Source organism: Neopelma chrysocephalum, unplaced genomic scaffold, assembly GCF_003984885.1.
Source record: "Neopelma chrysocephalum unplaced genomic scaffold, ASM398488v2 Primary Assembly neopelma1_45, whole genome shotgun sequence".
Classification (NCBI taxonomy): domain Eukaryota; kingdom Metazoa; phylum Chordata; class Aves; order Passeriformes; family Pipridae; genus Neopelma; species Neopelma chrysocephalum.
The window spans coordinates 9,986,588-10,014,542 of NW_020897704.1; the positions used below are offsets into that span (position 1 = coordinate 9,986,588).

The 27,955-nt window shown below is 39.6% G+C and overlaps 2 protein-coding genes across 4 annotated transcripts in view; both read right to left on the reverse strand.

Moving 5' to 3' along the window:
* CBLL1 (Cbl proto-oncogene like 1) overlaps nucleotides 1-215 on the reverse strand; it is a 12,870-nt gene extending 12,655 nt beyond the window's left edge. For both annotated transcript variants that reach the window (XM_027679314.1, XM_027679313.1), the window contains exon 1: nucleotides 176-215. In XM_027679314.1, coding sequence (XP_027535115.1) covers nucleotides 176-188 — 13 coding nt within the window. In that variant the 5' untranslated portion in view covers nucleotides 189-215. The remainder of the gene's footprint in view (nucleotides 1-175) is intronic.
* A 964-nt stretch (nucleotides 216-1,179) lies between these two features.
* SLC26A4 (solute carrier family 26 member 4) lies at nucleotides 1,180-27,917 on the reverse strand. 2 transcript variants are annotated; one of them, XM_027679316.1, is made up of 21 exons: nucleotides 27,751-27,917; nucleotides 27,245-27,384; nucleotides 24,952-25,062; nucleotides 24,459-24,518; nucleotides 23,159-23,349; nucleotides 22,529-22,693; nucleotides 19,818-19,970; nucleotides 19,629-19,711; nucleotides 18,548-18,695; nucleotides 16,051-16,164; nucleotides 15,185-15,262; nucleotides 14,894-14,989; nucleotides 13,314-13,420; nucleotides 11,890-11,959; nucleotides 11,475-11,567; nucleotides 11,277-11,372; nucleotides 9,344-9,574; nucleotides 7,864-7,918; nucleotides 7,406-7,551; nucleotides 4,535-4,618; nucleotides 1,180-4,026 (listed from the first exon to the last, which is right to left on the reverse strand). In XM_027679316.1, the coding sequence occupies exons 1-21, from the start codon at nucleotides 27,903-27,905 to the stop codon at nucleotides 4,003-4,005; spliced, it is 2,400 nt and encodes a 799-aa protein (XP_027535117.1). In that variant the 5' UTR covers nucleotides 27,906-27,917; the 3' UTR covers nucleotides 1,180-4,002. The 2 variants fall into 2 exon arrangements, with proteins under 2 accessions (XP_027535117.1, XP_027535119.1); XM_027679318.1 differs by lacking the exon at nucleotides 24,459-24,518.
* Nucleotides 27,918-27,955: the final 38 nt, after the last annotated feature.

Genomic DNA, 27,955 nt, shown 5'->3' on the forward strand with positions numbered 1-27,955 from the left:
CGCCGCATCATGGACCACAATGGTGAGCGGGGGAGGCGGGGGCCCGGCCGGGCCGGTCCCGCCGCCGCCCCGGCGCCGCCCCCGAGCCCACAGACCCGCGTGGCCGCCCCTCGTCCGGCGGCGGGCGCGGTGCGAGCGGGACGGGCCCGACCGGGCCCCCGCCTCCCCCGCTCACCATTGTGGTCCATGATGCGGCGCGCGGCGCTCTGGGAGCGGAAGGGCGCGCCCGGAAGCGGCCGCGGCGGGGGTGGGGCGGCCGCCGGAGGACCCGGCACGGCGCGGGCGACGGACGGGATGGGACGGCGGGGTCACGACGGGAGGCCTGGCACGGCGGGGTCACGACGGGAGGCCTGGCACGGCGGGGCCGCCTCACACTGAGACCCGCTCTCGGCAGCCGCGGCGCCTGCAGTGCCGCGAATAGTCGGGAATAGGAGGCGCGACCCTGTGGGTTCGTGGAGAAAGGTGAAATTATAAAATGAGAGGGGTCTCTCAGTGCACAATCCACGGCGGCCCCCCCCGCCCCCGTTTGTAGTGCACACTGGAGAGGTCTGACACCGCATGGTCAGCCTTGAGTTTTAGCATGGGAACGGCAGATTCCTGACAATCGGGCTGTAGAAATGATGGAACGGTGAACCTCCACAGCACTCAAAAGCTTCACAGCAATGGAGCTCAGTAGCTCAGGAGAGGACTTAACGTAATTTCCATAAACTTGGCGTTTTGTAATTCCTATGTAACTCGGTAGGATTCTGTCTATATTTATAGACAGCGCTTCCATAGCGCTGAAGAAAGAAATATAAATAGAACTGAATCGTAGGTTATGAGTAGAAAATTGCCTCAAGCAGTCCTTCCCCAACCCTAAAGCAGGGATAACTCCATGCACTTCAGATTGGTGATTGTCTCACTAGAAGCCTCCTGGATTGGGATCTTGTGTCCCTGCAGACAATGTCACTCATTATCTTTATAGCCTCAACATTTAAAAGCTGCCATTTAAGTCTAACATTTATTGTCTTACTCCCACAAGGCAAACAGAACAGGTTTTCCATTTTGTCTTCGTTCCTCAAAACTCAGACCTAAGTGAGGTGTGACACTGATCCCTTCATTATATCCTTTATCTCCCCATAATAAGAATTAATAAGAAGACTTAACCCAAAACCAAACAAGAAACCCCCAAATATGCAGATGCAAGGAGCATGTTTACAGTGTGCACAACTTTATTTTCTAGTTAATGGATACAATTACTTTTTCAAATGCAGCTTTTTAAAAGAGTAAAGAAACTTAAAAATACATCTCCAGATTTAATACCTGACATGCAAAGACAGAACAGTAATACTCAAAATGCATACAAAAATACCGCTTCTTCATCCAACTGGAAAAAGATAAGCACACCTAGTTGTATTATGGATGTTTGAATTAGTACAAAACTGTAGAGAATTTCAGCTTTGTTGCAAAATCCATTATTTTGGTATCCTTCATTTTGATGGATACATAGAAAATTAAGCACATACTCCCTGACCTACTGAAAGAGGGATTTGAATGCATTCGGCGTATTACCCTCTTACCCTTCTATGCCACTGTAGGCTTTGTGTGAAATGCTGTTTTTCAGAAAACGCTGAATATTTTGTGCCAGTTAAATTAAGAACAGATACAGCCATGCCTGGAAGAACTATGCAGGCCAGAGACAAGTGCATTTCATCATACTTTATCACAATCACAGCTGAAATGTCATATTTAGAAAGGAACTGGAAGACTGTTGAATATTTAATTGCTTTTTAAATACCTGAACGGTCAGGAAATAGAGAAAGTTCAAAAAATAATGTAAGCCCACATGTCTGTCAAGTAAGAATCTGTGCATATGTTCCCTTGAGAAAAAAAAAATCACTGCTACCATTTTTTTACCATCTTTTCCATAGTATGTGTCCTGCATGACAATTAACTGAAAGCTCATTTACCAGTCCCTGGTAGAAAATTTTACTTTTTACATAAAATGTACATCTGTTTTAGAAAGGCAATACAGCTTCTAAGAAACATATCACTGGCCTTGTCCTTCTGTTACTGGCCTTGTGCACTGGCAAAAGCTCCTTGTAGTCAAGTTTAGAGGAGCTGGGGCCATGGTCTAAAAGGAACTTCAGGTCAGTAAGGTGGGCAGAAGTGCCACCTAGCTGGCAAATGGGAGAGGAGGAGGACAGGTAGCATTAAAAGCATGAATTATCAAATCACAGCCTGGGCCAAAGCATTAGTGTAAATAAAAATTATTAGTACCATCTGAAGAGGTGCTGATTGCTCTGATTTGCCTCATTCTTGATGGTGGAGATGCCCATCTGACATACAAATGGCCTATGTCCATTATGAATACAATGCTGCGTTTTACTGGCTTGGACATCACCTAAGTTCAAGCCTGTATTGTGTGTGAAATGAGAAACTTCACTGACTGTTGTGAAGGCTGAATTTTTTGCCTTAATTAAGAGAATAAAGATGTCAGTCTGGTGCTGTTACCTACTATGTAAGATACTGCCCTACTGACTGAAGTTTATAGGATTTTTTCCCCACTGATTTTGATGGAGTTCATTTAGGTCCTTAGGACAGAATAATTTATTTAGTGCTTAGCTTTACACCTGGGATTTCCCACTGACATTAACCTGCAGCAGAAATCTTTGTGCAGTGTGATGTACGAAAATTTCTCTGATGTAATCAAATAAGGAGACTTAAATATGTGAAGATACTGAAGCTAATTAGCCCACATTGTTAAAGACATTTTATAGCAGGGCATTTCTTACACTGTTATTTTTATCGGTTTCCTCACCATGAAGGGTTTTCTTCTCTTTAAAAAAATTAATGTAGTGCTAAAAAATTTAAGGTAGCAGTCTGTTTTACATCAAAATACATTTCTTCTTCATGAAAATTAGGAACATTAATTTCCTGCATATCTACTTTATATAGTCCGAAAGTAAGAATTAAGGTTTTGCAGGTCAAATCCTTTATCTTTTGTAAATGATTGCACTTGTGCGTTATGGACATTCAAATGTAAAAGAACAGCAGCAGTTTGATGTAAAATATTAAAAGAAAAAAATCTGCTATATAAAAAATATAACTATTCATTAAACAAAAAAATACTCCTATATTCCATTTAAAAAAACCATAAACCTCTATACTAGGTCACATTCTGCCTTTCTGGCTTGCACTCAGTAGCAGCTTGTTCTACAGATTCCATTAAGCACATGGGCACTAAGGTTTCCCTTAATTTATGTCATGATCTGCCTCTTGATGAAGGTTATGTAACCTAGCCAAAATAACCTGTGTGTACTTCATTTTAGGAATGATCATAAGTAGTAGTGCATGATTTGCCACAATGGGATTAATACAGAACTAATGAGCCCATATCCAAGTGTCTTTTGAAACTTATCCTATTTAAAATTTTTTAGTAGTTCAGTGCTGTTTTCTCTTCATGTGACTGTTTCATCTATCACCTGTTTCAGTGATCTAACAACCTGCAGCAATTTAAGGAATTGCTTGGAAAAAATGATTGTGACACAGCACATATTCTCATACTAATGTTCTACAATTCAAAGCCTTGGCCAGCTAGAACTCCTGCCCTTTCTCTAGGCATTGTACAAATACTGAACAAAAGGCTTGCCATCCAAAGATTTTGGTCTCTTCAACTCTCCTGGGCAGACCACAAAGGAGCGTTTCATCCTGTACACAATGATAAAAGTGTAGTGCATCTTCTGCCTGGCTAGTCCCAAAACTCAGTAAATCTTCTGTAATAATCTTCTGATTTTCTTTTTTATTAAAATGTATCATATTGGAAAGTGCTTGCTGTCCAGAATATTTCCAGGACAATGTTAGCTAAAATTTGGAGAGTTATAGAGATCTGTATCATTCAGAAAAACAATCAGGGTTTTCTTCCAGTGCAAAGATTGGTTTCATTGCAGAAAATGTTTATATAGTACTGGTGCGTAAATATTGCTGTGAGTTCACAGGCAGGACAGTACCAGAAGTCCATCTTCATGAAGCAAGTCTGCGCATAGCCTAGAGAAATGGTTTTTAAAAGGTGGAGAGAAACAGGCTATGGTTAGTTCTGAGTATACACCACCTGGGAAAATAACACGTTTGTGTATGTGTTAACTAAAAACTCAGTGAAAGTACAGAGAAAGTAACTTCGGTTAAAAAAAAGCAGATTGTGCAAGAAGGTGTCTGCTGTGTTAAAAGGAGGAATGAAAGGGGGATGTTGAGCGTAATTTTGGACTCTGGTGCCTCAAGCCTTATCAAGTCTTCTTTTAGGCACCTAATGTGTGTTTAGATCTATTTATAAGCCTGTGTAAGGCAAAAGTAGCCCTAAAGTGGCAGAGATGAGATGCTTATGCAGATGTAATCTACTACCATCTCAAGAAAAACTTCACTTCCTCCACTCAGCACTGACATCCAGGTATCCAGAGAGGATATTTATGGAGAAGATAACAGTTAAGGGCCATACTATCACAGCATGACTCAAAGCTACAGGCAGAGGGATAGACACATTCAGTTCTAAAATACGTACCTCTTCCTGAACATCAAGTTCATCACCAGGCTGGCTTGTTTCTGTGAACTCTATGGGTTCTTTAGACTCCTGCATGAGTGCAATCTTGGAAAGAAATTGAGAAACATGATGAGTTGCATGTTGTCCATATCACTGAAATTGATTTTTTACTCTGAAGTACCTTAAGATAACTTCCACAACTTACAAGAACTGTTGTTTGCTATTCCTTGATGAAGATGTTGATTTAGTTTGCTGAGAGGAACTTAAAAATTGCAGAGCTTTTGGTCTTGTCTCTGCTCACATGTCTAGTTATATCTTTGTAAAAATAATAAAAACAGAATCTATCTCTAAACTGCTGTAGTGTATACAGTGTAGACTGTATACACTGCATTCACAAAATGTTGATCTCTACTATAAAATAGTAGTATGCAAAAATTATAAAAAATAAAGTCCTGTCCTAGTTATTTCTCAGTAATACTAATTGTGATTGCTATTTATTCGTAATACTGTAATAGTGATTGCAAGGGAAGGAATTGTGGTGAAAAAAGAGGAGGACATTATAAGACCATTTTCCTAACGTGGGCCCACATCTTTACACGCTACAGAGTTTTCTGGTTATGTAAAAAACTACAGAATGCAACCAGGAAGTGCACAGAAAAGGGCAGTAGGAATGAACACTAGCTTGGAATAGCTTCTGTACACATCCACACCAAGTAGAATGAGATCGTAGCTTTGATCAGAGGTCTATGAAATATGAATAGTATTGGGAAAGGGAGCAGGGAATTCATTGCAGCTAACAATCCAGAAGTCCAGCAGGCTTAAACCAAACAAGAAATATTTGTCATATAACACATTTAAAAGGAGAGAACCCATCTCCACAGGACAGTGTCAAGCTAAAATGTGTGAAGAGGTTCCAAAAGGAGTATGACAGACACACTGAAGAAAACTCCATCTGTGACAATTAAATATAATGTTACAAATGCAACCCTCCAGCTGAGGAAGTTCTTAAGCTGCCAGTTGTCAGAAACTAGAAAGTGTGTCTTAGGATGAAATGTTCTCCATACATCCTGCTTCTCATGTTCTTTTCACAGACAAGCTCCTGGAGTAGATGGACCTTTCCTTTGATCTAGAAAAATATTCATGTACTACAGAAACTGCCTAACTTACTACACTCTCACTTTTTTTTTTGTTCTACAGTTCTATGTGAACCCACCCTTTAATCCTAAGGTTCATCTGCCAGGGCCGAGCAAGCTTGGACGGTGGCAGCGAGGTCCTCAGGACGTAGGTTTGGTTAGAGTGACCTTCTCTTAGATGGATGGCCTTACAGGGCTAAGCGAGCTCCATCTACCCAGGTTTGAGATTAGAGTTGTCCTTCTCCTAGGATGACTGCCAGAAGGCTAACGAGCTCATCCTGCCCAAGAACGTAGTGTATCTGGTCCTACGGTTTTGACCTGTCTGGCATGGGTGACCCTACTGAAGGCATGAACCAACACCAGCATAGCTCGCAACCATATAGGGGTACACAGGCTACATACCTGTTACAACAATTTCGGCAAGTCTTACATTTCCTGCTTTACTAACACATACCTATACACAATCTCAGGGAGAAATCCAGGAACAACCTCGCTCCTACCCTATTCACAGTCTTCTTCAGCATGATGCTCCAAAGGGCCACGGCAGACCTTGATGATCAGGACGGTATCTACATTCGATATCGTACTGATGGAAGCCTATTCAACCTAAGGCGACTGAAGGCCCACACCAAGACCTTAAACCATCTTGTCCGGGAGCTGCTTTATGCTGATGACGCCGCCCTTGTTGCCCACACAGAAGCAGCTCTGCAGCGTTTAACATCCTGCTTTGCAGATGCTGCTGAGCTCTTTGGGCTGGAAGTCAGCTTAAAGAAGACAGAAGTTCTCCATCAGCCTGCACCTCAGGAAGTCTTCCATCATCCCCACATCACCATCGGCCAGTCAGAACTCAAATCAGCCCAACAGTTTAATTACCTAGGCAGCCTCATCTCCTCGGATGGTAAGATTGACGGGGAGATAGACAATAGGTTAGCGAAGGCATATAGTGCTTTTGGAAAACTCCATAAAAGAGTCTGGCGTAATAAACACTTGAAGAAAAGTACCAAGATCAGTGTTTACAGAGCCATAGTGCTGTCTACTCTTTTATATGGTTCCGAATCATGGGTCATCTACTGCCACCACCTGCGTCTCCTAGAACGCTTCCATCAACGCTGCCTCCGTACAATCCTAAACATCCACTGGTCAGATTATGTGACCAACACATCTGTTCTCGAACAGGCAGCAATCACAAGTATTGAGGCCATGTTACTGAGAACGCAACTGCGATGGGCAGGGCACGTCTCCAGGATGAAGGACCACCGCCTCCCCAAGATCCTGCTTTACGGTGAACTTGCCACTGGCTGCCGCAAGAGAGGAGCTCCGAAGAAAAGATACAAGGACTCCCTGAAGCAACAACTCAGCCTCGGGCATATTGACCACCATAACTGGTCCACTCTGGCCTCTAATCGGGAGGCCTGGAGACACACCATTTATAACGCTGCTGACGCTTTTGAGAAAGCACGCAGGATCACCCTTGAGGAGAAAAGACAACGCAGAAAGAATCGAGCCTTGCAGAATATACCATCTAAGGAGTCTTTCTGCTGTGTCTTTTGCAACCGGACTTGCCTCTCTCGTATTGGCCTTTTTAGCCACCAACGCGCTTGCAAGAAAAGTGGGTAGAGCCCTTCCCAAATCTTCGTTCGCGAAGCCTAGCCATGACAGTTCTATGTCTAGTTTTCAAATGTGCCATGCTGTAATGGAAATTGCAGGAATGAGTGCTAGATGATACAAGGAAGGGAAATGTACTACAGGATATCCTTACCTTCTCAAATATAGGATCTTTGTTGTCACTGTATGTCATTTGATTCCTTATGTAGAGCACAGCATCATGGACAGTCAAAAAGAACATGTCTTTTCTGACAGTGTCATCAAAGAAGGCACTCCGTTCCAGCTGAGATATAAGGTTGTCTGAATAAAAGAAAGTTGTAATAGGTTTATACAATCTGAAGTAATTTAAAAAATATATGTCAAAATGGTTGCAACAATCAGAAATCAAACAGCCAAATGAATCCATCCATCACAGCTTTGGCTTGACTTTTACTTTCCGTATTTCCTTTAAACCCCACCATTCTTTGTGTCCCACAAGAGTCCAAAATGTTTATCAGCATGATAATTCACATATTTATTAGCACAAATGCTCCCACAGACACATCTAGTGATTCCTTCTTATCTTCACTTTATTCTTTGCATGAGTGATAGTAGCAATATTTGGGTATTTACCTTGATATGAAGCAAAGTATACTCTCACATCAATTCTCTCAAACTCTTTGATTATCTAAAAGAAAAAGTTTACAACAAGTACATAAATGAATAAAGTCTGTAAGGAATGTGTAGGCACACACACTTCATTTTTTTCTGAGTGTCTTCATTCTGAATTGTATATTCTGTTTCTTCATTGTAAATACGGTACTGCTGTACTTTGCAATACTTAACAATCCAGTTGTTAAGTGCCTGGTTGCTGAAGTGGCCTATCTTTGACTATGTAAGTGGAACTATTCATTTTACACACGTAAATGTTGCTGCCAATGAAGGTCCTCGTTCTGTTCTCATAATATGAATAATCATCTCTCGAAACAAGAGCATGTGGGCCTGAGCAAGCTTTTTCCCCCCCATGTATGTGTGATACAATGCCATCATTCGCTGGCACATGAAGGTTTTTTTACACAGATTCTTCCCTCATGCCATGCACCAGATGGACCTGTTCTTGGATGAAGAAGCTACATACGGAAAGAGTCATATCCATGCACCCCATATCTCTTTTGTCTCAGGAGCCAGAAATGAATTGAAACTATGCAGAAGGCTAAAGCAAAGCACACACCACTCCTGTATTTCACTGAGTTAAAAGGTGGGAGACTGGAATCTACTCCTGTCTCCCTGGTGTCAGGTAAGTCTCTTAGAATAGTGTTTTCAGAGGTGATTACCAATTCCATTCCTTTCTGTTCATTGATAAACAAGAGTCCTGGTAAAAATCTGATTTATATATAGGCTAAGCAGTCCCAACTGCAGAATTAAGTTAGTGAAAGCAGCAATCTGAACATACAAAATATCCTAAAATACTAAAGTCTGAACAATCTGGTCCTACAGGCTTGTAACTCGGTGCCAAAAAATAAGGGAAATACTTGGCCTTAATCTCTGCACCTCATTTCCCTCTCCCTAAACCAGGAATATTATCTCCTTATTATGTAGTGTGATGTTTGAAGATGAGTATAATGAATGTTGATGAAGCCCTTGATACTAGCCACAGAAAATACAAAGAAATTAATCATTCTTCCCTCCTTCATAATTTATTAATGAATAAATAAATCAGTGGATAAATACTGAACAGGGATGGTAAGATGAAATTTTTACTACCTCTGTATTGAGTGAGCATCATCCTGTGCCCAGATTAAAGTAGGAGGCATGTGGAAAGAAAATATATAACCAAAATATTTCATAACATATGCATGTAAGGGGACCACATTTTGCAGTTAAAATTTTTGAGTACTTGACTATGCAACCTTCATATTGTTTTTTAATGCATTTTTTTTGCCACCTAAAATACACACACACCAACATTTTACCTTTTGCTGTATAAATTTTGAAGGTATTTTTCAACAACAGACTTTTAAAAACTCGGAAATTAACTTCAGCTAACAGCTCTTGATTTACATAATACTGACTAGTTTCATTTTCATGAAACATCAGAAAAAAACGCCCTTACCGTTTTTATTGATCTCACAGCTACAATATCCAAGAAGGTTACTGCTCCAAAATCAAGAATGAGACTGTGAATGGGCACCTTGGGGATGTTTACTTTGACTGGCAGTTCTGAATTCCAGTCCACCTGGATCTCTACTTCTTTGGTGGGAACTTGAAGATCTTGGTTGTCTTCAGGATCCTCATCAGTCTCAAAAGCTTCATTATGAATACCAGGTTCACTGATGATGCCATTCTAATGTGCAGATAATATACATGGAATATAGAATTTAATCATGGAGAAAGTTTTGGAGTTACAGAAAATACTTCCCTGTGATACCTTCTGTTTCAAGAATGAACAGGACAGATACTTGTGACCAGCACCCCCTGCTCCCAATTCTGGTAATGTGGTTAGCATAACTAATGCCATTTTATAAGACAGGAAGCCATTCTCTATGGCTGAGCAGGTCATGTATTTGTTCCCTTTTCCCTTATTCTCACGCCTTGAAGTCCTGTAAATGAAGCAGACAAACCAAACAGATTTCTTCTTCCCCTCCCTACTGTCCTCAAGATTCCTGGGCACCAGACTCATTACTCCCTTCCTTACCAGCCTTGCAGGTCCCAGACACCTGGTTGTTCTTGATGACCCCATCACAGAACAAGGAAGTGTAACAGTGCACAGAGCGCTGTCTATAACAAGTCTTAAGTGGGAAATTCGGAGCAAAACTGCTGCTGGAGAGTGAGACCTGTGACACCCCCCCCCCCAGTGGTCAGGGACACCTCCACTGTTTTCTGTTTTCTCTGAGTATTGGTGACTCATCTTCCTGTATGTAATTTTGAAGTCTAGATTATGATTGTTACATTGATGCATCAGACCATCTGACCTGATCTGCGGAGAAACCCTAAGTTAAGTTAGGGTCTAGGTGATTAGAGACTGTAATTTAAGTTGTATTATAAATTCTATATTACGCTACTTATAAATTGTACTACATTAATCCTGTTTATAGAAATCCTGTGCCATTCCAATCTTTAATTCTGTGCTATACTAGTCACAAAATTCTGTTAAGAAAAATAAAGATATAATTGTAACTATAATTCAGTGTCATCACCATTCTGCAAGAATCCCTAAAAGAACCTGTCTGTCTCCTGTTGCATGACATATAATAATTTAAAGAAAAACAAGGTAGAGCACATAATTACTTCCTTTCCTTTTATTTATTGAAAGAGCATCTTCCTGCAAATAGGCCATTATCCAGAAAAATAAGTACCTCAGAGTGATTCCCTCCCTCAATAGCTTCATTTCTAGGAGATATTTGAGACCAGTATTTTCAGCTTTGAATTAGATTTACTATATATGATTCTGTGGTAAAATTACCAGGTCAAAAGCTGGAATGTCACATAAACTGAGCATTTAACTGCAACACAAATTGAAATATATACAGGAAATACTGCATCCTTCACTGAGAAAACCCATATCTAAATTCCAGTTCTGGAGATTTACTGTACTGCCCACAGCTGTCCACTTCTGTAAGCATTTAATTATTGAAATGCACAATCCATACTCGAGAAACATATGCCACTTTCTCTGAAGAGGATGTAGAAGGCTAAGTCTACCAGCCAACTGATACAGCTCACATGGACACATTCAAGAGCCAGCACCTTCACTGCACAGAGACAATCTGAGGTGGTGAGGGGTAGAGGTAACATCAGGGTATCTCTTGCTTCCATTCCTGCTAACACTATGACTGTCACAGCTGCCTGAATCTGTGGGGTCTTTGGCAGTAGGCACACTGCTCTGCCAAGTCTCCTGCAGGTCATAGACTTCCTACTATAGTAATAAGTCACACTTTTCATCTTTATTTTAAAGATTGGTACAGAGAAATTAATAATTAAGGCTAAAGTAATAAGCTGCAACAGTAATCCTTTGAGAAAGAATCAAAAGAAAAAAAAGGGTTTACCTTAGTAGCTTTTAATTTTCCCTTCTTGATTAGCTTTTGTATTTTCCTCAGTGCTTTGAGTCTCTTATTATATACCTTGACTGCATCAAATCCCACCTACAGAAAAAGAACCAAAATTATTTAACTTACCATAGATATAATTTTGAGGAAATCTCAGGGTGAGTTAAGAGGCTTCCAAACTCATCACATATCACTTACTGTGGATTTGAGGCTGCTTTTCAGTCCATCAATGTTAGCATAAAAAATTGGACTTGCAAACTTGAGAATCTTCACGCCTTCTGGTTCTATAACCTGTTGCCAAAGAATATAAGGTTTAGCAGCAACAACTATATTTTGACTAATAACAAGCAGTTTAACTATTTCAACAATTCAACTACATATCTAATTCACAAAAATTGCGTATATTTGCAGATAATTTAGCGGATTCAGTTTTCAGAAGCTTACAGCCCCAGAAACGATATGGACCAACCATCTGGATCAAGATGAAAATTTAATGCTGAAACTTGTTATCTTCAAGGACTCCACTTCCAAATTCAAGTCCACAATATGCAAAGCACAACTTTTTCTTACACTGACTTATGGACTGAAGGGAAACAACTCAGCAATGACTTACATTTTTGTAGTCCTTGACCTTCTTGTAGATGTCTGTGCCAGGAATGTTTCCAAAGCCTCCCCATGAAGGACTAACAGAGACAAAAAGAAAAGATATTGGAGATAAACGTCATACACGGGCACTCACAGAAGTGAAGGGATTGCTGCATACAGATTGTCTTAGACTCTCATAGTTTGTTTTCTAATGCCAAACTAACAGACTCATTGCAAAAGTGTTGGATCTATTTTGTGTTACTGTAGTGAATGGGCCTTTTAAAGACAAGGTACTTTAGTCTCCCCCTACTTCCTGCACCATTTTGATTTAGAGCTGAGTGGATAACTTGTTCAGTTTGTTTCCCGAACCAGAAAAATATTTCAAAAGCAGATTAATTTGGTTTAAATTAAAAAAAGAAAAAACAACCCACACAATTTTTTTACTCTGGAAAAAACTGATCATTTTTTTCAATTCATATCAACTGAAACAATACATTTACATTCTTTTCAGGTTATGTAAATCTTTTTGTCCAACCTTTTTAATTTTTATTTCAGTCAATATTAAAACCAAAATATTTTGCAGTCTCCAGTATAAATTTAACAGTTGAAGTAAATTGAAGTTTGTAAAGCCTCATCTCCCTTTTATATTTTGATTACATATATCTGAATTGAATTTGGGAATGTTTTTTTGAGGCTCTTCAAATTCCATTTTTTATAATCTACTACTGTGTAACAACTTCTGCAAGGCTTTACTTTTATGCATTTGCTGACAGTGCCACTATCCTCTGGTAATGCTAGTAACCATATCTGTGGACTTCAGGCTGAAGGTAAGGAGTTATGTTGTATTTTCAGACAAAAGATCAATGAAAAGTAACAAGATGATCAAATAAGGTACTTCAAATCTACCTTTTCTCAGCATTCTACTACTATACATTCTTTAAGCAGAAACAACTCAGCCATAAGCACAAAACTTTTTCTTATTCTCATGCTTTCTCTTGTTCTTTTTTTACAGGCATACAACCTTGCATAAGCACCAAGTGAAAAAGTTATTGGCATGTGCAACATACTGTAGTACTATTACCTGCTAAGAGTTACTATAGTGATCAGTTAATTACAGAAGCCATACATCTGTTTATATTTTATCTGGAATGTTCCTATCCCTTTCCAGAACTCAGCTATGTGGCTACATAGATAACATATGGCTAAGTACCACCAGAGTGGCCAACATGATATGAAATAAATACTGATAAAATAATGCAGCTTCTCTTTTATCAGTTTAATTAAATGATAGCACGCAAAGAGTGCTTTTTCTAAAAAAACAGATGTTTTTAATTTCAACATTTTTGTAAACCCAAGCAGATTTTCTGCCACAAATCATCTTGCTTTTCAGCATATTGTATTCCTTTTTCAAAATATAACACTAAGAATTACTTCTGATCTTGTGTTACTTACAACTGAACTCTCAGCACAACTGTCAGCAATCCAAACAAAAGGCCAGCAAGTAATCCCAAATCAAGTCCCAGAACGATGGATGCTATACAAGTAAAAACCCAGATCATCTGGAAAGGAAATAACAAATGTGAAGTCTCTTAATTATAACATATGACTCCTGGTCACACTAAAGATTCAGTAGACCAGACAACATGAGTAGCAGAAGAATTTAATTTTGGAGATGATTGCAGCACACTGGCAATTAGCTGACTTCCATACAGAAGTCTTCCTCTTCCTTCAAGATGTTTCTATCCATCACTATCTTATTAGGCATGGTTAGCTTTTTAGGAAATAAGGGGTTTCTTTAACATAACAACATTTTTCAAGGATCCAGTTACTTTGGTGAAATTAAAGGCGATGCAGTTAACCATTGCATTTACTTCTTTCTAATGGTGGCAATATTTGTTAATCTTTCTTTAGAAATTGGGAAGAATTTATTTTACCAGTATGTAAAATACTGTAAGATGCCCCACCTGCAGATATATAGAGAGGGGAGGGGATTACTCAGTGATATCTAAGAATCAGAACTGTTGCAAACAGAGGTGTTTCATATTAACAGGTTGATGGCACTCTCTAAAGCCTCCACTGAATATTCAGGCAGAACAGCTGAAGTGCACTCCTCAGTTCCTTCCTACGTCACTGCCCAGGCAGAACACGCAGTAGACTCAGTCTCTCAAAAAGCTGAGTGTTCGCACTTCTCACTGAAGTCAGGGGGATCTTTTGCCTATAAACTAGTAAATGATTGACTAAAATACCTCAGATCTGTCCAAGGCAGGTACTGCCCAATGACACTACCTGTAACATCTAACCACAGTAAGGACTGCATGGAGAAAATGTCTTCCATGCAATCTTTTCCTGCCCTAACAGCCACGGTGAAGGTCTATTCCATGGAAAACACAGTGGGAAATGTGAGCAAGTACCCTGAGATATAGTTATAGTGGTTCATAAGAAAAGTCTGTTCATACATCCCTTAGCATGCCAAATGAATCCATATTCTAGCTTGGATTAGTCTTGCTACAAGAAGAAAACATATTTTCTGAGGGCTACCTGAGATTATGCAGGCAAATAGGATGCTAATGTGGTAACAATATATGTACATGAATTAAGGAAAGGTCAGCTTTTTTGACTCAAACTGTGCAAAAGATAAAATCAGAATGGTAAAGGTGGCAACTGGGCATCTTTATTCTGCTTTTCAAGCCATATCAACACAAGATTGCTGTGTCATCACTGCACACAAATACCCTGATTGGCACCCTTACTTGGGGTATAGAGAATAAAGAAGATAGCAGAATACTATGTCAAACCCTAAAATGGGGAATTTTTAACTGACTTCATGGCACTTGCATTTCAAGGACGCACATAAAAGTTTTCTGACGTTAACTCTACAAAATCCTGTTTATGTGGTAGTTAGAGGAAACTTGATAGCATTAAAAAGCTAAAAAAAAAACCCAAAATCCCCACAAAACCAAACCAAACCAAACCAAGCAAACCAGAACCAGGAAAAAAAACTCCTGGAGAAAAGAAAAAATTAGGCCACTTACAGCATCCACTTTATTCTGTCTCCACAGACGCGGAACATCAAACACTTGCATGAACATCCCTTTCAAGTTAGCTATGACTACAGCTGCCAACACAGACTGTGAAGAAAAATGATGAAAAAGTGGTATTCAGAATCAAAGGTGCATATTAAGATAGTGCTCAACATTACACACTATAAACCACAGCCTTGTCTGTAATCAGTCACCATAGTTTATAGAGGGATATTAATCTTGCCCATCATAGTTGAGCATTTGCATCTGATGTGGCTGTGCTGCAGAGGAAGAGTACAGTACCTTTTGTAAGGGCTCTAGCAATTTCCCCAGGGCAACAATAGAAATCAAAACAATCCCAGCTGAGATTATACCAGCAACCTGCAGAGAATAGAGTGTTTATAGGAAATGAACTTATTAAGACTCTACCGTATCTTTCTAGGATTACAAAGACAAAGGTACAAGTAGTTGCACATTCATTTATTTAGGAACAAGAAGACCCTCCAAAATGTCATTGTGTTTAGGCATATGTGGGCAATCATTATACACACTTCAGCTAAATATAGGGAATTCAATCAAGCAGGTAGTTTAAACAACTACATGCAAGGTAGTAGCTCTTGGAGAGGTTACGTTACACAGATAGATGAATGGAGCAATCTGTGTGTCAGCTGGAAAAGAGGTTGCTGGATAAACTGTAGTTCTCCAATGTTAAAAAATGCAAAACTGTAGTATCGTTAAACAAAATAGCTTACTCAACATGAGAAAGATGGCACATGGGCTGATGGTGAATGGCAAATGGCAGCGCTGCTCAGGCCAGCACATGGGAGCTTCAATATAGCATAGCCAGCTGAGAGAGATTTCCTCCCTCATTCTGAATTCCTACTGTGACAAACTCAGTCCTTTAAGTGGGAATGAAATTCTGGGGAAACTAGAGTTGCGGGATTTCTGACCTCTAAGGTAACTCGTGTAAAACTTGATGGCCCTCTTCTGGCAGAGCTACAAAAATGATTCACTACCAGAGCACGAGCTGCTAGCTAAGATACCTGTGCCTTTCCATGTGCCAGCAACACAGTAATTTTAGGACTATTTTCATCCCTCTGTGAAATCTGTGCACTATCCAAAATTAAATTTACCTGTACTAGTAAGTACTAGTAAGAAGAGGTTATTACCTGAGTCTTTCCACCGGTACTTTCTTGGACTGCAGTCCGTGAAAGAGCAGTAGTTGCAACAAAACAAGAAAAGGCACCTGAAAAAATGTTGCTTAACCCAAAGGCAATAAATTCCTGAAAGATAATTGGATGATGCTGTAAATACAGATGTCTGAAGATAGTTCTGCAATGGAGAATAACAATAGTTTCTGCAGTAGTTGATAAAGTAGCTAGCATAATAATATTGAGAAGAGTATGAACTAGTAATAGCTATTAAATGTTAACACAAATTCCTTCTGTGACAGTGCACAAAACAGTGCTCTGTTTGAAAACCAATACAAAGAAGTTGGTATACTCCCCCTGACATGGACATATTTATCTGAGTATAAAGGTGTTTAAAGCTTATTTCCATCAATTTTCCTAACATTTCTAAGAATTACACTTGTATAATTCCATCAAGAAATCATAGTAGTATAAATTTAACTCCTAGGTATCATCAGCTAAACAAATTATTTTGATCAGTACCAAAAGGCTGAGTTTAGACAAGCCTTTAACTAATACAAAGCATTGTGTTATTAGTAGAATTAATAAGGAACTTTGCAAGAAAACACAATTTCACTGAAAACTTCTAGTTTCTTGAGCCAGAAGTTTTTCACTCTAAACATCCCAATGAACTCACACTGAGTCCCAAACAGAATTCTCATATATTAGCCCCAGAGTCAGAGATGCTGGTGCCTATTGATGCTCATTGTTGTGCGTAAATGCCAAGGACCATGGGAGCTTTATGTCCTGAGATCTGGGCCATTCATCTGCTGGGAAATAAGGAATTTGGGACCTGCCTGCAACCAACCCCATATAATTGACAGAAACATTGTTTTCACCAAGATGACACAGGCGCAGGAGCTTTTTCCTCACTGCAAACTTCTAAAAATATAATTTAAGATTTGAATCCCTTCTTTTCTCCAAAATTAAATTTCCTGCAAGTTTTTCATTAAGCTTCATCTAAAAGAGTAGGATTTTGAAGTCATATTCTTTAACAGAACAGACCTACATGATTCATGCCCATTCCTGTGTAACAGTTGTGATTTGTGAGAAAATGTTGGAAGTATAGTTCCTAGTGTTCTTAGGTCTTATTAATCTATGAATCTGTGAAGACAATATAAACACTGGCAGATAATAATATTGACTCATCCTTCATAATTATTTTACTACTTGCTTTTATCCTTCATAATTATTTTACTACCTGCTTTTATGATGTTATTTTAATTTCTCCTGATCAAGTAAACTATTTGCCCATCATTGGAGGCTGCATTTAAACTTTGCTATATGTAAAATTCATAGTATTGAAAGGAAGGCAATTTGCTTTTATAGACTGATTCTTCTACTACAATATTTAACAGTATTGTTAAAGCACACCAGTGCTGGCAGAACATATTCAACAACAGAACAGCATAAACAGCACTTCCAAGATCATGTATTATTGTTTCAGATTTATTTTTGGGCAACTTTAAGACAAAGCGTTACCAGATATGAACTTCGTGGATTGTAAACTGACGAACAGAAGCATCATTTTCTTATGGACTGCAAAACAGTGTTTCCAAAATCAAACTTTATGTAATCCATTAGTACTAAAATAAAGGACTCATTAGACAAAGTACTCAGCTTATCTATTTATGTAGTGAGTGCATTTTCTAATATGCTCAAAGGATAAAATTAAAAATTACCATAGATGTAGGACAACGAAGCTTTCTGACATTTTTCTTCCACGCCCATGGACAAGCCACAAAACCCCCAGTGAACATTGAACAAGTGCAGGAATCCTGTAAGAGCTGGTGACTGCACAGCTCATGTCACATTCTAGCTATGTGTCCTTAGAAACCAATGCTTAAAGCAGTTCAGCCATTTATTGCAGACAGTTACTCAAGGATGTTCACATGCTGGTAAGCATTAAGTTTTGTGAAACTGCAGGACTGATCTATTAGGTTACAATTATATTTATAGTGATGTAACTGGTGTCATGCTGAGAAGTACAATAATTTAATAACTGAAAAGTTCAACTGATACAAATCCTGCATGTAAACTAAGCCTAAATAAGGCTGTCCAAAGCAACTTCTTAGCTTGACATTGCCTTTCCCTTCCCCAGCAACACACCTCAAAATATGCCTTACAAGAGGAAATGAAAAGTAGCTTGCTAAAGCTGGCCATGTCAACTTGACATCAGCAGAAAATTCCCCTGTACAGTGCTTACCCTTTCAGAGCTACTGAAGTCACTAAAGCAACACAGAAGGAAGGAATTAGAATGAGAAGCCCATACTGAAGATAGAGCACATCTGGCTCATCTCTGTGTGGCCATTCCAGCTAATTTTTTTTTTCAATAGTTGAAAGAATTTCTCCTGTCAGACTTCAGCCCTCGTCTGAAAAACATGTGTGAATGGTGTTTCTTTCATTTGGCTACATAAGTCAACATGAAACAGAACTTACATTCACTATGTTTATAAATTTTTTTTGTTATACATACCTGGTTTCCATCAATAGCATAGTCATACTTGGTTGCATATACTTTTCCCACAGATACGGCAATAGCATAAGCAACAATAGCAATGGAAAAGGAGGCTGCTATCATCTGGGAAAACAGGCTGACATTTGGAGGTTCAGGAGGCAAAAATCTAACATTTAAAAAATATATTAGTGTTACCAATTTTGATTAAATTCTGTTCTTACTAGAATTGTCAAGGAGTTTGAGGTGGAGGCATACAGGTTGCTTATAATATGAAGTGTAATGTTTCAAGTTAATAAAAAGGTGGAAACAGGCCATTGACATACAGAACATGCTTATCTAGCTCACCATAGCCCAAATCCTGGTGCTATTAGTCAGCAACAAAGCTCCCATTGTTCTCAGCATGACTGAGATTTGGCCTTATGATAGCAAAGTGAAAAACTACATTTTTTGAAGCACTGAATAAAGAATGTATTGAATAGTATGATGAATTACATAAATATGTTAATGACACTTCATACTATTAACGTATTTCTTCAGAAGATCTCAAAAACATTTTATCCCCTACTGTGTTTCCACAAACTTTAATTAATCAAGCCCCGAATACCAAATGGAATGTGAAGGTTACTACTGTGAAGTGCTCTGAATCTTTCAAGTAGAAGTCTCTACCAGTGTAATACTCAGCATCCTTGCTCCTATGACTGTGGAAGTGACAAGATTGATTGGGATAACAGTAGTGGCATGAATATGAACCACAGTGGGATAAGTTAGGTCTACAGAAACTAAATCTATGCAATTCCTTATTTTTTTGACATTTTCCATAGTCACATAGTCACTTCATGAGCATGAAGCAATTAATTATCAGATGAACTTAATGAATCACACAGACATTCCCAAGCTCGTTTTACAGAAGAAGGAAAGCTATGCACTATATTTAGGTGGTATAATTGACAGAGGTAGAAGTAAAACTCAGGAAATCTTCAGATCTGAGTTCCAAACTCAGGTTACAGCTCTCAATGTTTCTTTCATGTCTTTTCTCTTAGCACTGTCATTTTTAGCCAATTAAAAGAATACCTATTTCCCAGAAAACAAAGACACTCACCCTCTTGGAATGCTCTTAACAATGCCTGCATTGTATTTTTTTTCCAAGTCGGCAGCATATGAAATGCCAGTGGCTACTATTGTCTGCAATAAAATAAAACAAGAGTTTTAAAACTTAAAAAGGTTTCTCATCTTCCTGTAGCTAGACCCATCTATTTTATCTGTTTTCAGATAATGCCCCTTTGCTTACCACAATAACTTCTATTGGTATAGGTATTGGTATCTTGTGTTTGAACCGATCATTCAGTTCTTTAACTACCATGCAGACAAAAATGGTGAGAAGTCCAGCAATAAGATCTGCAATGTTGGTGGTACTAATTTTTTCAAATGTTTCAATAAGAGTCTGAAAAATAAAAATTACAATGTAAAACATGCCCATGTCCACTTGAAGAATGTGAAAATACTCATGAGATGATCCAGATTCATGAGGTTTTGGAGAAGGCCAAGTAACTTCTTTGTTCAGGCTTGGAAAAGCCTGAGGGTAATGTATTGTCAAGGTGCTACAGAATCAGTAAATGAATTTAATGGGGAATTTAACAGAAAAAGCATAACTGCAAGAATTGTCCACATAGGGGGCTTCTGCTTCCTGATTTTTAGGCGATTAATACTAAGTAAGAAGAGTTAACTCCCTACCTGTAATTTACCTCTACCTGTATGGGAGCAAGGAGGGGAAGATCTACAGCTTCTTCACTTTGATTAATAGCAGGGAGATCCTCATTTTTCTAATCAAAAGAGAGCTACCAGATCCATGGGCAAAACTCTGGTTCACTACATGCCACAGTACATGTGGTCTGTGGATTACGTTTCCTATTTCCGTTGCTGACATACAGAGAATGAATATGAACACATAGGTCCTACCAGGCTGTGAAGAATCCTACACTTCAAAAAATGTCACTAAACCTCACTTTACAGTATGTTAACCCTCCCAGCAGAGTTCAGTCCCAGACTGAGTTGTGAGCACTCTCACAACTGGGCTCCAATAGGCAGCTGCCTTCTCTATCCTTGCTATGCCCTCGTTTGGTCCTATTGTCTATTGCAAGTAAGTGTACAGAGAAAACAAGAAGGGATGATTACAGAAAACCCACAAATACTCCTCTGTCCTCCTCCTAAGCATCAGGGTAGTTCTCACTTGCCTGCTGTCTTCAAGAAAATGTAATTATTCCATGCATAGTAAAGCAGCTGTAACAGAATGATCTGGTAGAAAAGGGGTTAGGAACAGACTTCTTGCATCCAGGTTAGCTACCTCAGTACTGAGCTGTTGGTTTAAAGAAAGGGGAGGTTTGCAGCAGCAGCATCCTTCTGAAAAGACTCCGGTTTTGAAATAAAACATCTAAGTGTTTAATCAGCTATGTTTTATAAGCTAAAGAAGCAGCCTTCCTGAAACACTAGATCAGATGCCCTCCTTTGGTTGACTGAAGCCACTTCTTGCTCGTTGTACTGTTTACCATGGACCCCAAATTCTTACTGACCATCTCTTGCACTGCCCCACTTCACAGGGAAACAGTAACTTCATAACTTTGGGCCGTGGATTCTGCTAATGTTGGATGTTTAGTGCTGCAGTTTGTTAAACACCACTTTTGAAGCAAGTCCAAAATTTGCTGAAGCTGACACAGTCAGTCACTGGTTGAGCAGACCAGAAATCACAATTTCTCTGCTCTACATGCATCTGCAAACACACTGACTTGGCTCACTTATAAGAACACAGAAGCTATGAACTTTAACCTAAAAAGTCAGCACTCCACTCAGGTTTGCAGGAGCTGGAAGAACCATGTAATTCCTTTTAAAAAATGTGTTCTACTAAAGGTAGTGCCCATTCAATAAACATAAAAAAGAGATGGAAAAAACTGCTGGATTAACAAGACCATCACCCTGCCAGGTCTGCTCTAGGGTATATTAGACAGTACTTTGTTGCACCTAATTTTCCTTTTTCTGAGGGAACAAGTTTTCATTAATTCTGAAAAGGCCCATAACATAATACTTTTTTCCCCCCAAATAATCCACATGATTTTTTTCTAAATTTTACCTTGCTGCTTGTAGTTATATTCATCCTATTATTGCTAATCTAGATGTCTGATGTATTTTTGTTAGTCTGGTTGCCAGAACTGGCATGTAAAATCTCTAAATACATTTCTTTTCCTAGAACAGCCTCTTTTAGAACCTGCTATTCTAATATGAAGCCCTATGGAAGATCTAAAATAGTGTTAACCTGATTAGTTTCATGCTGAAGTCAGTGACAAACTCAATAATTTTCCTGGGAAAGGATACTATTCTGTAAGGTAACACCTCTAGGAATTCAGTATTTCTGTAATGCAGCCAAGACATTTCTCCCTTTGATCATATTCTGTAAGATCAACAAATGGGGCTATGATAGCAACATTTAAGCTCACATTTGCTAACCAGCAGGTACCTGGCCCAAGAGTGGGAGTCCACATCCTTCTTTGGGTATTCACAAGCATGGCTACACAGTGGAATGGAGAACAATGCCCTCCACCAGAATGGCCTGCTTGGGACTGGCCAGCTTTGGAAGATGACCTGACAGTGTTAAGAAATGATGAAATATCCTTCACAGTAAGCCAGAAAGCAAGGGGTGGGACAAAAAGTAGTCTCCAGAAGTGAAGAACTGTTTTGCTGGATAATTACATTTAAACTTTATGTGAAAAACTGCTCTGCCCGAAAAAGGTGGCAATAAGACTTTCTGTCTGGGGAACCCTGAAAGCAGCTACTTAGAGCCTCACACCTATAAATGAACAGCTGCAGATCTTCATGAGAGTGAGAACTAAATGAATGCCCTGTACTTACCATATATATATGAAGCATTCCTGTGTGAAATGGAAGCAGAAGATAAGCAATAATATAAAAAATCTGTCATAAAACCAAAACAGATTAGAAGGGCATACTTACATATATTATGGAAAGGACACCATTATAATTTTTAGTTGAAACGTTCAGGACTATTTTCAATTGTGACACAAGCACTTGAAAAGCAGCTGCAGTTGTGAATCCTCCAACGAGTGGATCTGCAAGGTACCTCACAATGAAACCAATCTGAAGGACTCCAAATATTACCTGGAAAAATCATGAAGAATAACAGTTTGTTGAACAACAAAAAGGTACATTTTTATTTGGGGATTTCTTATGCTTTGTCTTTTCTCTTTGTTGATACAGAGTCTTAGGACTATATTCCCCCATTTCAGCCTAGTGTAGCTTAGTATCATCCATCCAAGGAACTAAAAGAGACCTGAAGAAAGGTGTGAAAGGAAGGTCCAGGAAATGCACCATTGCACTTAGTTCTTCTGGTCTGCAATCACAGGGCTATTCTGTTCTCTGTGCTCCCAGTCAGGCTGTCACAGATGCCCAGGATAAGAATAATAATCCCCCAAAAGCTCTTCAGAGTTTGAGATAACTTTACTCCATTTTTGTGTTTTACTACAGGAAAATGTCTGACTGTCCTAGTAGGTATTTTCCTGCCATAGGTTTTCCCATTAAAATTAAAGCACTGTCAACCTTGTATCTTCAAGTCAACTATTTTACCTGTAAAATTCCAACCAGGAATGTGAGAGTACTAGCAATCATTACTCTCTGTGCATCTCTGGATTCAGTGTCTATCAGTGTCCCCGTAGCATTAGTCCCTGTAGCATTAATGCCTTCTATGAGAAAATTCTCATCAGGGGCCATGCTCAATACAACAGATCCCACCATCAAACTGACTACAGGGAATGGACCTGTAATGACAAACAAAACACACTAAAGTTTAATATACATTGAAAAGAAGCTTTTATCAGACTAGGCAAGAAACTCTAAATCAGAAAAACCATGTAATATTTTAATTGGGCTACATTAGTAGTATTAGGGGGCCCAGAGCTGCAGCACTGCATACATGACACAAAGATACAACTCTTTTCTTAATTAAGTTGCATTGCTCATACAGGTACAGGTGCAGTTTCATGCTTTGCTTGAGCCAATTTAGGGCTGTACCAAGGCAAAAAGGGGCAACATGTTCAACATGTTCCAACCATCTCCCTTGTATCAGCACCACAATGAGAAAAAGCAGATCACCAATCCAGGTGAAAGCAACATTTATTTGAGTTTTGGGGTTTGTTTGTTTGCTTGGGTTTTTGGGTTGGTTTGTTTGTTTGGTTTTGTCATAGTTTTCAGCTGATCCAGAGTGCCACATAGCTACATGATCAGGGATCCCAACATGATGGTGGTGGTGGGACCACATCTTTTGGCAGCTGTGTGCTATTACATTGGCTAAAGATGACTGAAACTATACATTGGGCAAGATATAGAGGGAGTGATCATTGTGTCAGCAACACACAATGTAAAAGTAATCATATTTGTTGCAATTATTTATTAAAATTTTGCAGGAAAGGAAAATATCTCAAAACGTCTTAAAGAAGGATAAGTTAATTTTACAGATACCTTAGAGGACACTTCATGAATAAGAGTATTGGGAATAGCATAAAAAAAAGGAGTGCTTGATAATCTAGAAAGTAGGAATGCCACCATAAATAGACATAACAACTTAGATCTGGATAGCAAATGTGAGCTGATAGGGTAGAAAAAGGCTAACAAAGTTGAGAAAACATACAGAGGCATTTGAAGCAGCAGAGAAGAAAACCGATGAAAAAGCGTAATACCATGCCAAAGCTCTGGGGGGTGGAAACAATCTATTCTTAGTAGAAACGAACGACGACGAAAGACTAGATTTTGTTGGAATGAAGAGAAAGGAACTTCAGTGATCAAGCTGTAACAAGAATTTAAAATGTGAGAACTAATAGGAAACAAACCTTATATTTAAAAGTATTCAGAAAGAATCAACAAGGTTTACCCATAGCCTTGATGTGAGGACCTAGAGCGAGGCTGGAGTGCACACACAGGTTCTGGGTCTCCGCGACAGGAAAGAAGAAGATACTGTCCACAGTAATCAAAAAGGATGCAGCAAGTAAGGCATGTAGAGAAGACTAAAAGAGCTCTGTTTTAGCCATCTTGAGCTTTAGCTGATAGACAATATGTCTGTCATTCATACTGCCTACTGAGGCCTCGATCTTGTCATTTCTTGCACAGAGTGTAGCCAAAGACAAGATTTAAACTTCAGCACAAATTCAAGCAAAAAGCAGGGGCACAACTGAAGTTAGTTATTATGCACAATTGCCTGTATAGAGAACAAATAAGCCTTAATTTCCCTAGATCCACCAATATTAATGTTCAGCATAGCCAATTTGGTTCAGAAAGTAGTTATATTTTATGAAATATGAATGTCCACAGTAAGGATTAACATTTTGTAATAGATAATTCACTGTAACTTGAACACACGCAGTTACCAACTGAGATGTGCCTTGATGTTCCCAGGAAAAAGTATGTCAGGATGGGAAAAAAAGCAGAATAGAGACCATATCCAACAGGGACTGCAACCAGCAAAGCATATGCCAAACCTGAAATGATAGATCATCAAAATATCAGATTTAAAATCTCTCAGAAAACTCCTGTCTTTTCTAGAATAGACTTTCAGAAAGATTTACTCCTTTTGTCCAGATGCAATTTAAGAATGTGTTTTGTCTGTAAATCAGTTGCAGGCACATAGGTGAGTATCAATGACTGTAAATGACTGTATATCCCACACTGGTAGTTCGATGACTAAATACTGAAAGTTGTTCCTATATTCACACAGGTAGTACAATATAGAGGCTCAGATGGGAAGTTTAAGTGGGGAACATTGTTGCAAGAGTGAAAGGTCTGCCTCTTGAGAGATAAGGGGGGGGATATATGAAGTGCTCTAGTTACAGACAGAAATTTCAAGCACAGGCTTTGAATTATTGCACTACAAATATGCTTCAGTGTGTTCAGGCCCTGCGAAAATTAGGCTACTTCTTCTTCCAGTACCAGCTTATAAACTGAACTACCAAAAGTAAGTCACACAAATTTGAGAGTTTTGGTTCTTCTTCCTTTGTATACCTGTGCAAGCTGTCAAATCCAGCAAAGAATAATAAAAAAAAGTTGCCTTCAGTACCATATCCCACTAGTTAGCTCCCACTGCAGAGTATAGTATTCTCCTTCAAAGATGCTGCAAAAACCTGTAATAGTTCAAACAACTGAAGTCCTGGTCATACTACTATGACTGGTGGGAGGGCTGGAAGCAACACACACAGCTGTTGGGAGTTAAGGACTTCAGGGACGTCAAGATCCCAGAAGCCTCTTTTTCGGCAAATATTTTGGCCGATTTTCCCTATAATGCATGTTTTAAAATGTCAGAACTATTATATTTTTTTTAATTATAGCTAGGTTTAGATTTGCACTAATTTGGTTTTTTTTCCTTTTTTCTGTTTTTTTGGGTTTTTTTTTAATACATAGGTGGGATATCAGACAGTATATTTCAGAAATTGGTTTTTCAAATGGATTCTATTTGACAGAAAATCAAGCCACTGAAAAAAATAAATGAGGAGATTACAATCAGAGCATAATAACTGTTATAAGTCATATGAAAAGTCCATCTAGCCCAGTTCATTTTAAAAAGGCAGGGGAATCCTGTAAGTGTGCCACTACCTTCAGCAAAGATCTTCCAGTTCTGACACTCTCTTTGGGAATTTCTTCGGGAAAAAAATCACTTGTTTTATTCCTCAGGTCACCCCCTGTCTGAAGCAGAAGTTTGTAATGCTTCTTTTCTGCCAGTCTGTGCTTTCCTAGCATGCTCCAAGGGAACAGACAAGAGGGAGTACTTGTGGCTAATTGGGAATGCGTAAACTGCTTTGTTTCCGATGTAAATCTCTGCCCCCTTCTGCAAACGCTGAATTTTCATTGAGGTAAAGCGTGGGGTTGATACAGCTAGCTTTGCCTGCCTCAGTCCTCAAAAATTGTGAAAATAGTGTAAGAACTCTATTGCGATGAAAGAAATTAATGTAGTGGATGTGTCAGAGTTATAGCTAGTCTTGTTTTTGATGGATGCTGTCTCAGGCTGGATAGTTCAGCCCTTCGAGTCTTCCTTAAGTAGCTTATTTTAATTAATTTCTGCTTATTTCTGCCACTTCCTTATATGTTCATCTGCTGAATGCTTTACTAATAAATGCAATAAGGCAGTAAGAAAAAAATATTGCAAGCCATGTACCATGAAAATCCATCAAGTTTAAATTTTTTTTTAAATGCGAATATGCCACCACATCCTTAAGGGTTGTCTTCTGTAGATATCTGAACAACCTTACAAGGTGAATTTTAAAGGAGTAGGTATCAAAGTTGCATTATTTTAGGGCAATAACCAGATTTTTGTAGGCAGCTGCAGGAGAACTATAGACTTAGATAACCAAGAAAGAAATAAGATCACACAACCTATCTGATTCATCGCAATGTAATTAAAATTTTAAATATTAGAATGGATACTCTTTGAGTAAAACGCTTGGAAGAAAAGTTAAATACATCTTGATAGCATCTGAAATGAAATTTAAATCTTCTAGCCAAGCAGAGGAAAAGGAATAAATTAATTATTTATTGCAAAATAATACCTAATATCTAGTATTAAATAACAAGCCCCAGATTTGTAATTCCATCTGCATAACGTCCCTGTGTTGAGCCAGCTCCCTCATAGGAAGGTCCTGGAGAGTGGGGCGCCGGCGTGCCTGGCTTTACCTTGAAGGGTGGCGACGAGGCCGGTGCTGACTCCCGAGATGATGTCGCTGATCAGCCACTCTTTCGCCCGGTAGTTGGGCAGCCACTCCAGGATGGGCAGAAAGGACTTGGCAATTTGAAAGGCCCTTTTTCTAGAACATCTGCGAGAATAACAAGTAATGAACACACACCATGGGGCTGCAATTGGAGAGCCCCAAGAACCCCGAGACTCCCAAGCTGACAGAAAGTTGAGCTGAGCTGATGCACATCAGTCATCCCTTGACAGAGACTGACACTGTCGTGTCTTCCAGACAGGGACGGGGCACGTACTGGTGCCAAAAGTGCGGTCCCTGAAGGAAGCACCCTGCCGGCGGCTTCGATATGCTGAGGAGCAGGGATGGGTCCACCGACGAGTCTGGCGTTGTTCGGGCCACTCCATCCCTCGGCGGGTGAAGTTCGTGGGCGCCGGGACCGCGCGTCCCCCGGCGCCCCCGGGTCCCCTCCCGCCGCCCCGCGCCCGGACCCACCTGCAGGCCGCCTGCGCCCGCTCGCGGAGCGTGGGCGGCAGCGGCGGCCGCCGCTCGTTCTCCTCCTGGAAGCCCGGCTCGCTGTAGATGGGCCGCGCCACCACGTAGTGGCTGAGCTCTGCCGGCGGCTCGGCCGCCCGCCCGCCCGCGGCCATGGCCCCGCCTGAGCCGCCGGGCGGCGAGAAGCGCCCGCGCTGGCCCCCCC